The sequence below is a fragment of the Hemiscyllium ocellatum genome, chromosome 6 (genome assembly GCF_020745735.1).
Source record: "Hemiscyllium ocellatum isolate sHemOce1 chromosome 6, sHemOce1.pat.X.cur, whole genome shotgun sequence".
In the NCBI taxonomy this organism is placed as follows: Eukaryota; Metazoa; Chordata; class Chondrichthyes; order Orectolobiformes; family Hemiscylliidae; genus Hemiscyllium; species Hemiscyllium ocellatum.
In genome coordinates, this window is record NC_083406.1 from 77,212,030 (window position 1) to 77,223,799 (window position 11,770).

At 37.0% G+C, this 11,770-nt stretch overlaps 1 protein-coding gene across 4 annotated transcripts in view; it reads left to right on the forward strand.

Moving 5' to 3' along the window:
- Nucleotides 1–11,084, forward strand: part of LOC132816757 (glutamate receptor 4) — a 249,369-nt gene extending 238,285 nt beyond the window's left edge. For 2 of the 4 annotated variants that reach the window (XM_060826672.1, XM_060826674.1), the window contains 4 exons: nucleotides 2,133–2,380; nucleotides 7,693–7,807; nucleotides 9,965–10,099; nucleotides 10,452–11,084. In XM_060826672.1, coding sequence (XP_060682655.1) covers nucleotides 2,133–2,380; nucleotides 7,693–7,807; nucleotides 9,965–10,099; nucleotides 10,452–10,616 — 663 coding nt within the window. In that variant the 3' untranslated portion in view covers nucleotides 10,617–11,084. Of the gene's footprint in view, nucleotides 1–2,132; nucleotides 2,381–7,692; nucleotides 7,808–8,382; nucleotides 8,498–9,964; nucleotides 10,100–10,451 lie in introns of all 4 variants that reach the window. The other 2 variants (XM_060826673.1, XM_060826675.1) reach the window with 1 other exon arrangement.
- Nucleotides 11,085–11,770: the final 686 nt, after the last annotated feature.

An 11,770-nucleotide genomic window follows, 5' to 3' on the forward strand; every position in this document is an offset into this window, starting at 1 on the left:
CAAGGACACACAATTCAGAATGGAAAATATGGATGCATTGGCCAAATAGTTCCCATTTTTCTTTGACTCAGGTTTGGAGGCAGAAACCAGAGAATTGCAAAAGTTCATATCCTTCTTTGAGAAATGGTGTACAGTTAAGCCCTGGAACATCAGGCCTGATAGTTAACTATGGTAGTGGTGAAGGTTCTAGAAATAAAAATTTGTAACAGATGTAACAGTCATTTAGGCAAATGTAAGTTAACTAAGGAAATGAAGTGTGGATTTGTTAAGGGTAAATTCTTTCTAACTAATTTGCTGATATCTTTAATGATGTAAGAGAGAGAGGGTTGATGAGGGTAATGCTGTTGATATAGTGTACATGGACTCCAAAAGGTACTTAATAAAGTGCTTCGTAATAACAATAAAAGGAAAGTATAAGCTGAAATCGCCATAGTCTTACCAGATCATAGGGCTATTAATTTTTTGACACAGATGACTGGTGTTGAGTTTAACCTGAGGGTCACCATGCCTCAGGTGAGGGGAGAGGTTGAGAAGGAGAGTCCTTCATTGTAATCTCAGTTGGTGTGGGAATTAAACTCACATGGTTGATGTCATTCTGCATTGCAAGCCAGCTGTCCAACCAAGAGATAAAAGAGACAGCGGTATCATTGAAATTGAGTGAGCTGAATGACAGAAAACTGCTTAACTGATGATTTTCAAACTCTAAGAAAATTTGCAGAGGAGTTTTCCAGGGTTGGAATTAGGATGCCTGCAGTTCCTGAGATATGCATTAACATCCTCTTCCTCACTGTACAGGACAATGTTTCAAAATTTGTGGATGATGAAAACTTGGAAGAATTGTGAAATGTGAGAAAGATTGTATGCAAAGTCAAAAGGACATAGATGACTTAGTGAAATCATAGAATCCCTACAGTGTGGAAGCAGGCCATCCAGCTCATTGAGTCCACACTCACCCTCTGAACAGCATCCCACCCAGACCTACCCTATCCCTGTAACCCTGCATTTCCAATGGCTAATCCATCTAGTGTTCATATTCCCAGATACTATGAGCAAATTAGCATGGCCAATCCTACTAACTTGCACATCTTTGGACTGTGGGAGGGAACTGGAGCACCCAGAGGAAACCCACACAGGCATGGAGAGAATGGTTAAACACAGACAGTTATCTGAGAGTGGATTCAAACCCAAGTCTTTGGCACTATGAAGTAGCAGTGCCAGCCACTGAACCACCATGTCACCCTAAATGGAAGGATGAAATTTAATGCAGAATGAAGTTTTCATTTTAGTCAGGAAAACGTGGAGAGACAATTTAGAATAAAGCATACAATTCTAAAGGAGGACAGAACAGAGTGACTTAAGGGTGTATGTGCATAATAGGTGTCAGAGTAGATTGAGAGTAGACAGGGACAAATAGTCCCAATTGCTGCAAGAAGTGAGAACAAAAAAGGACAGATTTAAGATATTTGGCAAAAGAAACAACAGAGACGTGATAAATTTTCTCACTCAGTGATTGGTTGGAATGTGAAATGTACTGGTTAGGAATATGGTGGAGGCAGGTTCAATTGGAAGGAATCGGATTATTATCCGAAGAAGAAGAATGAACAGGGATACATAGAGGAGGCAGAGAAGGGACAGTGGGTAAAGTGCTCCTTCAGAGATATTGTGTTGACAGTTGTTTCAGTTGGCTGGATAGCTGGTTTGCAACACAGACTGATGCCAACAGTGTGGGTTTAAACCCCTCAGCCACTGAAGTTACTGTCAAATACCTTCCTTCTCAACCTTTCCCCTCACCTGAGGCATGGTGACCCTGAAGATACCAGTCATCTCTCTCTGTAATGGGGGAGCAACCCCATGGTCCAGTAGGACTAGGACAATTCTATCTTTATTGGTCCCTTGCTGTGCTGTGACAAACTACAGATTCTCTGATTCCATGATATTATAAATTTTTCATGGTTTTATCAATCTTCCTTTATCCTTCTCTGCTCTAAAGAAAACAAATTGACTACTCCAGTCTGTTCAGTCATCGCTCCAAATTCTTCAATTACTGCACAGCTTCTAAGCAACTTGGCGCGTTTGCTATATGAGTGGAATTAGATAAATACAAGTTGTGTTGATTCCATTCTCTTTTTCAGAGATCAAAAATAGCAATATATGAAAAAATGTGGGCCTACATGAAATCTGCAGAACCTTCAGTTTTCACCAAGACCACGGCTGAGGGTGTGGCGCGTGTTCGCAAGTCCAAGGGCAAGTTCGCTTTCCTTCTGGAGTCCACAATGAACGAATATATTGAACAAAGGAAACCGTGCGATACCATGAAAGTAGGAGGCAACCTGGATTCCAAAGGATATGGAGTGGCAACGCCTAAGAACTCCCCATTAAGGTGGGTGGGATAGTATAACAATATGTCATTGTGTTGTTATAGTATTCCACCTACCCTGATGTCCCTTGTATTTCTTTTATCTTGTGTGACTGGTATGTGCATGATCTCATTCCACATCTTTAAAAAAGTACACAGGTAAAGAATGTTCCAATCATGAAAAATAGATCAGTTGTATTTTCCTAAGTGACACAAGAGCAGTGAGGAGGGTGAGCAAAACTATTCTACTTCAGTAATTTTATAATGCAGTGGTTTTTCTGACTCAACAAATAGACTGCACATGAATTTTAATATAGACACCAAGAATGCACAGCAAACAAGTTTAATTTCCATTCAATTTACAAAAAAATGTAGCAGTATACTCAGTAGAAAGAAGAACAATGTTGTTTTAAGGTAGTAACTTATCAAACCTTAACAGCGTGTCAAGGTGCTATATTGTCAATGGATTATTATAAATAACAGGGTACCATGTAATATAGGCCAGAGCATTTTAAAATATTCAGTGTAAGGAGACATTTTAAATTGCTTTTCGTAGCATCACCACCTTCAGTTCAAAGCTTTGTATTATCCAGTAGGTAGAGGTTTATTCTATGATGTTGTGCTCCAGTTGAGTAATGACTTTCATAGGGAATGTGGATCAGAGAATCAGGACTATAGTGTTGTAGCCACATCTTTAACCCACATTTCCATATGGTATGATATCCAACAGGAGTGCAAGATCATACAATTTTCTCTCACATTCTTCTAGGGAACTTTCAGCCCAGTCACTATCAGGTATTTTATTCTCAAAGTTAATGTCAAATCGCCTGAGATCATGGACATTGTTTGATATAACCAGTATTTTGTGTTACTGCTTTCACCCCTCTTAGGTCTTGTGTATCTGGAGCGATACGAACATTTTGTGACCGTAAATGAGATGGTTTTCTCACAAATTTGGTATACTGACTGTTGCACCAAGAAAGTCCAAGTCATGTTATACTGACGTGGCAATGAAAAAACAAGTCTGAACTTTCCCACTGGCTATTGTAACAGTAACTATACAGCTTGCCATGGAACTTACCTATCCCTCACATTTCACTATTACCAAATGTGTTTTTCCATTTTTAAAATTTAATGTGGATGATGGTACCAAGACTACACATAGGTGACCTGATAAAGAAATAGTCATTCTTCCTTTTGAACTACTACTGCAGTCCTAGGCCCGATTTTTGTATAGAGAAAGCGGATTAACATAATTGTACCTCAGCCTTAATTCTAGAAGTCCCATTCTGAACCCAGTACCCATCTGGTATGGGAAATGGGGACAGGTTATAGTTCACACATTTGCAGTTCATGGAGGTGATTGTACATGTAAATGTGTAGCTGCCTTCGAACAGATTCAATTTTCATTAGTGAATGGTTAAAACATGACTTGAGGGCTTTACACTTTTCAAGGAAGGTCTAAGCTTACCAGAATTCTTTGGCAAGGTAAGATAGTCTTTTGGACAGATAGGCTAACCTTTAGGAGAGGGAAGATACCATTTTAGAGAGGGAATATACTCTTTGGAAGAGGTCAAGTGTCCTTTGGCCATCAGGATTGTTAAAAGTAAACATGAATGTACATAAAAATTGGGTAAACTCATTGGAATTATCAAGCTGTCAAGGCACTTTAATTTCCTGTGTGATTAATTTCACAATCTTTCAACGCAGTCAACTACCTGTCAACATCACAGTTTCACGTGCGTATGAATACAAATACTTGTTGTTATAAGGGAAATGAGTTATTTATTGAAGGAATGAAAGTATAGTTTTTTTTAATCATTGAGACTGTTTTTAGCACAGTGAAATCATCAATACAGGCAGAACTTTTGTTTATTTTGGGCCCTGAGGTCTGCCCTTTGTGGAAACTGGGTAAGTTGGCATGGACGGTGTAAGGGAAACAGATGGTGAATGGCAGCATGGGTAGCATGAATTGGCACTAAGTTGTTATTGAAGCTATGAAGTGATATTAAGCCAGCAATAATGAAGGGATGGTTTGTGATATAGAATCATGGAACTTCAAACTGATGATGCTGCCATGACATTGCTGCTATTGTCCCTCTTGAGGGTCTCAGTGAAAGGAAAGAGGTAGATCTGAGGTAGATCATAACGTTGCCACAAATTGTCAATGATAAAAGGGATAGATATTGAACACAATGAGAGGAGGAGCCAATCAAGAAAATTCTTTGTTATTTTGGGTTTCTAGTGTGATCTAGTTTTGATGTTGGGCTGTTGTTTGACTACTAAGAATGAAGCTATTCTGACACATATATACCAGTGAAATATCCATGTGGATACTTGGCAATTATAGACGTATGGAAATTATATGTGTCTTGCCAATCTGTGGCACTTTTCTTGTGCATTTCTGAGACCAGCCCTTAAACAAAATACTGGCTCGATTTCTAGCAATGTATTCTTCATCCAACAATCTTGGTTGATGTGATTAATTCTGTAATTCTGTACTACAATCAAATGAGGTGTTGAACTTCCTTTGAAGTCAGAAAAATGAGGATTTGCCATTTGTCAGTTAATGTTGATATTCAGTGGATCATCTGTCATGAAATACCTCAGTGTTTCACAGCTGGAATCAGAAACCCACATATTGGAAACTATTGCCAAACCTTGCACCCCACTACTCTATGAGATTAAGCATGAGCAGGTCCAGAGAACTGTTCCATTATATTGCCTGGTGCATATGATTATTTACATCCAGTTCACTGTACATAAAATAATATGTTATTCTGTATATTTCTTTAGTTAGATGAAAGATCATTTCATGCAGATATTATGAGATGCGTATTTCAAAAGCCGTTAATGAAATTCATTACTTAAACGGTAAAGGGAAAACCAACAACTTAGTATATTTGTCATTACCTATTCTGTGTCAAAAAGAACATAATGGAAATCTCTCTTTTTACAACAACATTACAGCCCTTTTAAATGTTACATCAGAAGCATATAGTTTTATATTCCATAGTGCAGATATTTTAAAGTAATACTATTTGTTGGCTTGACTGAGTCCATTAGGACTCAATGCTCATAGTACATATTTCCAGAACTGGTAATGCAGACAAAATCATTTGAAGATTTGTTATTTCAAGATCGTAGCTTTGGCTTATGAAAAGAGGCCATGAGTGCACCTCAGTGCAACAACTAGTCTGGCATTCTCGACATATAAGCTTTTCGCCAAGGATGCATTGTCTCTGCATTTATATCTAGCAAAATATAAGGGTATTTTCTGAATTATATAAATTGGGTACTGTTAGCAGTATGTTCACTATCATAGCTGTTCACTCAATGTGGACGGTTGAGGCGTTAAAGTTAATTCTTGATTTTGATGAAGAGCTTCTCACTTTGCTTCATCATGTTGAATTACAGAAAATCACTACATTCTTTCAATAGGTATGATATGATGATCAGAGATAAACGTCAAGCTATCTTAAGATGTTTATTTATACTCCAGTGTTTTGCCATTTATATCATTTTGACTGGGTTTTCCCTGTTAATATACTCCAAGGTAGGAATGGGTCAGTAAGTGATTCCTAAGTGTTTGTCAATTTGGAATGTTAAATCTATTAGAACAATGCATAAAAATAATGGCTAGAGTCTTCTGATTTAGATCAGAATTCTGATTTCCAGTTCAGATCAGACGAAAGATCTCATCTTGGTGCAGTTTTTTGGACAAACTTCAAAGACAGGCACTTTCCAATACAAAGCAGCATAGATAGGTTCAGAACTCCTCATATTTAGCAGCAGAGTGGGTCAATGCTGAAACCATGCACCCTTTTGCAGCAGTATGTGCACAGTTCTGTGGTTCTTTCTTAAGCCATTTAAACAGCTGCTGAGATAAGGTAAGTGACGGGATAGAATGGTAGGTGTGTTGGGTGGTTTAGAGAGTCACATGGGTGAGGAGTACAGGTGTCCAGTTGATAGGATCAAAGGTGCCAAGGGTTGATGAATCCAGGTACCGGAAGAGGGTATGGTATCAAGTAAGTGAGTGAGGACTTAGGAAAGTCATGTCACATGGTGGATGAGTGTCACCTGGAGGTTGTCAGGAATGGTCCAATCAGGGAACAGTCACATCAGGTCAAGATGGTGGGATTGGAATCATGGGAAGGAGGGTTTTGCTGGTTGCGTACTTGGGTTGTCAGATTGGCGGTTTCTGTGGGAAGTCAGGTATGGTGGTGAGTTGGGAGATTTAGGTGCAGAGATGGGGTCAGGTTTAGTAGGAAGAGGGGTTGTCATTGGTGAGTTGGAAGAGTCAATTTTTGTAGATGGTATGGAGTTACAATATGTTTTAATTCATCTAACCTCACCTGGCTAACTATTCAGGTAAGTGAATCAGAACCACTGAAATCCCCAACTCTAACTTAACGTCAGAGGGATTCAAATGTCAGGTGTTTGTCTGCTGGAAGTTTCAACTTCCCGGGAAATTCCTGCAAAGTCAGCTACCCTGGGACCTCTAGATGTTTCCAATGCACAACCTCTATTGCGACTGCTGCAATAACTGTCCTTCTATCAGAAGATCTGGGTCATTGTGTAGGAATGCAAAACCAAGTAACTGTTGAAGGTAACAACTTTTAAGGGAAGTCAAATAAACACCTTAAGAGAAACGATCTGAAGTCCTGGAAGTAGAGAGGAATTAGAATAGACATTCCATGCTAGGGCTTGTACCTCCATCATCACTCCATCAGCCAACACTGAGGTAAATGGCTTCCATTCACACCGAAATTTTTATAAATTGATCAATTTAAGTGACAAGTTTATCATCGTTTTTCATGAGTACTGCATTTGTTCTGTTTTACATTTGATTTCTGTCCTTCATTATGTTTCTTTCTGCCTCATGGTAGCATATATATCAAATATAATTTGCTCGCTCTGAAACAACACAAAATGAGTCAACATCTTGGGGATAATTTATCTTTTGATAGTTGTTTAAAATAAGTGATTTTGGATTGATTCTGTTCGTTTTATCCTGCCTGATGTCTCCTTGCATCAAAGTAAAGGAAATCAGCAAGGAGCATAATAGACGACCAATTTGATATTGGTCATTTGATATTACTACGAGTTAAAATCACCCCCATTATCTTTACAACAAGGGAACCCCTCATCTACTACTTAACTGTACTAAAGAATTTGTAAAGGATGACTTGTCAAAACATGATTGCTGAGTCAAAGGTGCAAATCAAAATGCAAATCTCATTTAGCATGGAACAGAAGAGATTACTATTTGTCCGCATCCGTCTCAATTTTTAACAGCTGTGCACTTTCTTACAAGTATGTTTTATCGTTTCAAGAAATGCTGTTAACCTCGCAGTTTTAAAACTGAATGAACAAGGACTCTTGGACAAATTGAAAAACAAATGGTGGTACGACAAAGGAGAGTGTGGCAGCGGGGGAGGTGACTCCAAGGTTAGCCTCAATGTCACCACAAGCGGGTAACAGTGTTACTAGTAATGGGTACGTCTGCTAGTATATAAAATGAGCTCCACAATAACTGTCAATGTTGCACAACTGCAGCAGCTAAAATCCTGAAAAGAATTTTATTCTTTTTAACAAGTAGCAAGATGACGCAAGTACTGTAAAAGCACAAATATTTGCCCCATCTTTCCAATATAACCATTCTGGAAATTATATGCAACATAAATACTGATAAATCTATTACATTATATTTAATAGTGCATTGTTCCTTTAACTCCGATAAGTTTTTAAACAATGAAAACAGCCTTTAAAGCCTTGTTGCCAATATTTCTGGTTTCACAGTATTTGTACTTGCTCTTATTTAAATACTCCCCTAGCAGTATGTGCCTATTACCTAAAGCGATACAGCAGGTCCCAGTTTTATGTCTGTTTCTGTACCTAGGGCCTATGCAGCATATTTCTTCTGGGGCTTTGCTTTATCACTTTGTAAATGAATTCTGTGTAGCTTTAATTGAATAACATAAAATAACATATATAATGTTATTTATGTTATTTTCCACGTGAAGAGTTCCTGTAAACCTTGCAGTTTTGAAACTCAGTGAGCAAGGCATCTTAGACAAGCTGAAAAACAAATGGTGGTACGATAAAGGTGAATGTGGAGCCAAGGACTCTGGAAGTAAGGTCAGTCACTGCAGTTTGGGACATACTGTTGTCTTCTCAGAACAGTTTAGGAGTATAAATACCAACTTGTAGATGTAGTTAAAACTGAACGTGATATATTCAGCATCGATACTTTTCATTTTTTGTGTAATCACAATGAAACCTTCTCAACTCTTTTAGTTAATTATGATATACTTGGTCAAAGATTAGGAAAGCCTGAAAATCAAATTTACTGCATTTGAACGTTAGGATGCAAAGCACAGTAATCATTAATGATCATGACTGATAATTTTGGTGCATTATATTCCACGTATTAAACATTACAAAAAGTAATAAGTGAATAATGCATTAAATAACTGTTCAGGGATAGGATATTTGGTCAAGCATAATTTTAACCTTTAACAAAAGCAATCAACTTCATAGTTGAATGAATAATATAAAATAGAGACTGAACTTTTAGCCTTATTTTATTTATTTTAGGAAAAGCGACATCTTAACATGCCTCTCAGAAACATCACAAACCACTACATATATAATGACTTACTCTTAATATATAATGCCCAATATTAAGTGTGAAAAAAGCAAAACTTAACAAACAGAATAAACTAGATGACCAGTTAAGTGTGGCTGAAAGAGAAATGTTAGCTAGAACATCTCCCTTTGATTGCTGCCATGGATCTTCATTATTCAACCAGAGAAGCAATTTGAATGTTACCCAAAAGGAAGTACTCCCTCTGTACTACATAATAACTCACAGGTAAAGCTTCAGAAACCCTTACATGACAGGCTGGTGAATCAAATGATTGAAAACGGGTGAATTCTACAACAGGTTGGCAATCCACCAGACTCTGCCCAGACAATAAAGGTGACAATTCCTCCCAAAGACACTTGCACCAGTTGATATGGCTACATTCTATGCTACATTAATTATCTGAATCAGATTTACAAATGACAATGTCTATCATGTTCAACCATGCATAATCTTTCTCCCATTTTCTTGTCTGTTACATGCAAAACTATTCTTACTATATTTGACATATAATAATTTGTACACCATAGAGCACAAAATGGCATTTCACCTTTCAACACCTTCAAAACATATTTACATTACATTGAAAATCTATTTGATGCTTGCCTGCTACATTTAAAAATATTCTGGAATATTCTTATGAAGGCGCCATTGATTATCAATACTCTCTTTATAATCATGTGACATTTAGAGGACAAAAAAAGATGCACTATATATCAATAAGATGATTTATCTTCAGTTGGGATGTACTAATAGCAACAAATCATTTGTCAGATCCTGTTCAGTTATTTATTGTGTATGCAAAATAATATACACACTTTAGACAATGCAAATCATTTACACCGTTTCCTCGAGAAATTGCTTTAAATATGAGTTACAGTTTTGCCAATGTATTGTCTTGTCTTGTTACATGAACAATCTCTTCAGTGATCTAATCGATTTGCCTTGTTTCTTCTTAGGACAAGACGAGCGCTTTGAGCCTTAGCAACGTAGCTGGAGTCTTCTATATTCTAGTTGGAGGCCTTGGTTTGGCAATGCTGGTGGCTTTGGTAGAATTCTGTTACAAGTCCAGGGCAGAGGCGAAGAGAATGAAGGTGGCAAAGAGTACACAGAATTTTAATCCAACTTCTTCGCAGAATACCCAGAATTTAGCAACATATAGAGAAGGTTACAACGTATATGGAACCGAAAGTGTTAAAATTTAGGGGTAGGATTTAGGGCCTAATAAAGTGGGTGGTGCATTTGTAATGTAGTGTTGTGGTATGATGTCTAGTGGTACTGCTTGCTTACATATTGAGCAATGGTCATAAAAGAAATACTTAAGAGGATGATACAGTGTTCGGCTGCTTATTTCTTAGCTAAGACTTTTGGTGTTTATTGTATTTTGTTGTTGTTTTTAATCAAAATAAGGTCAGACAGTAACAGTATTTTTTTCTTTCAATCCAGCTGACCTTTTCGGAAGCCATGAGAAACAAAGCCAGATTGTCCATAACTGGAAGTGTTGGAGAAAATGGCCGTGTATTGACTCCAGACTGTTCAAAGGCCGTGCACACTGTTCCTACCATTAGACAGAATCCAGGATTGGCTATCGTAGCATCGGATTTACCATAAAAACCAAATACTATTTGAGTGCCTTATAAAACAAAACACAACAGTTTCGGTGACTAGTAGTAATGCACCACAGACTGTGAAAATATTACAAGAATCCTCACTAAATGTGAAGACAAAGAGCAGGGTTGGGAAGAATTTGCTTGAAACAAATCACCATCAGGAAAAAGTGTGCATGAGCTCTGTTTAAAACAGCCCAGTTCTGATTTGATATCAGACAAGTTCTGTCAAGATTACAGAACAAAGCAACTAAGAACTTCTGAAGAAATACATGCCAATAAGGAATTGAAATCATTACCAGTAGAAATTCAGATGTGAAGAACCCATTGCTAGAGAAAAAAAATCACTCTTGGCTTTTGTCCTAAGACACATTATGAAAATAGCAGTCAATGAACATATTAACCTGCGTCTAAATTTCAGAATATTCATAGAGTAAATGGGCGTTAACCACCATACTGGAAAACAAAACTACCGAACCACAAAGGGAAATAATAAGTAAAATTTGTGAATTTTACTGCACATGTTATCTTTTCTTTAAAAAAGGAAGATTTTTTTTTCTTTGAAAAGGAACAAAGTAAAATGCTTGCTTTTTAATGAAAGTATGTTCATGAGAAAAGAAAATCAGTAGTGGAAAATAGTTTTTTTTAACCATTTAGGGACGTTTCATTGCAATATAGAAAAATTAATGCCTCATCTTATTAACGTATAAAATACTTTTGTAATGAAGAAAATGAATTGTCTTCTTGTTTGCTGTTTCCATTTCATTCACTACAATTATGGCATCATCCAAACTACCACAGTCTGCATCTGTCTAACTTGAAGAATGATAGTTTTCATCTCAGTCTACAATGTATAGTCAAAACAAAATATTGTACTGTGTAATAAATTGTGCTTTTTTTGTACCCACTAAAATGAATAAACTGAATAATTCTTGATATTTATTTGAATATCAGAATGTTGGTAATATTCATATTTAATAGATACTTTATATGAAACTATGCCTTAATTATTTGAAAGTTCCATGAACTACGCATACTTGAATACATTGTTAAGACTAACATTATTTGCAATATCCAGTAAGTAAACTCAGTACAACTTTCAGAAAGGAATAGGATAAATACTTGAAGACGAGACCATTTCAGACCTTGGGGAAGAGC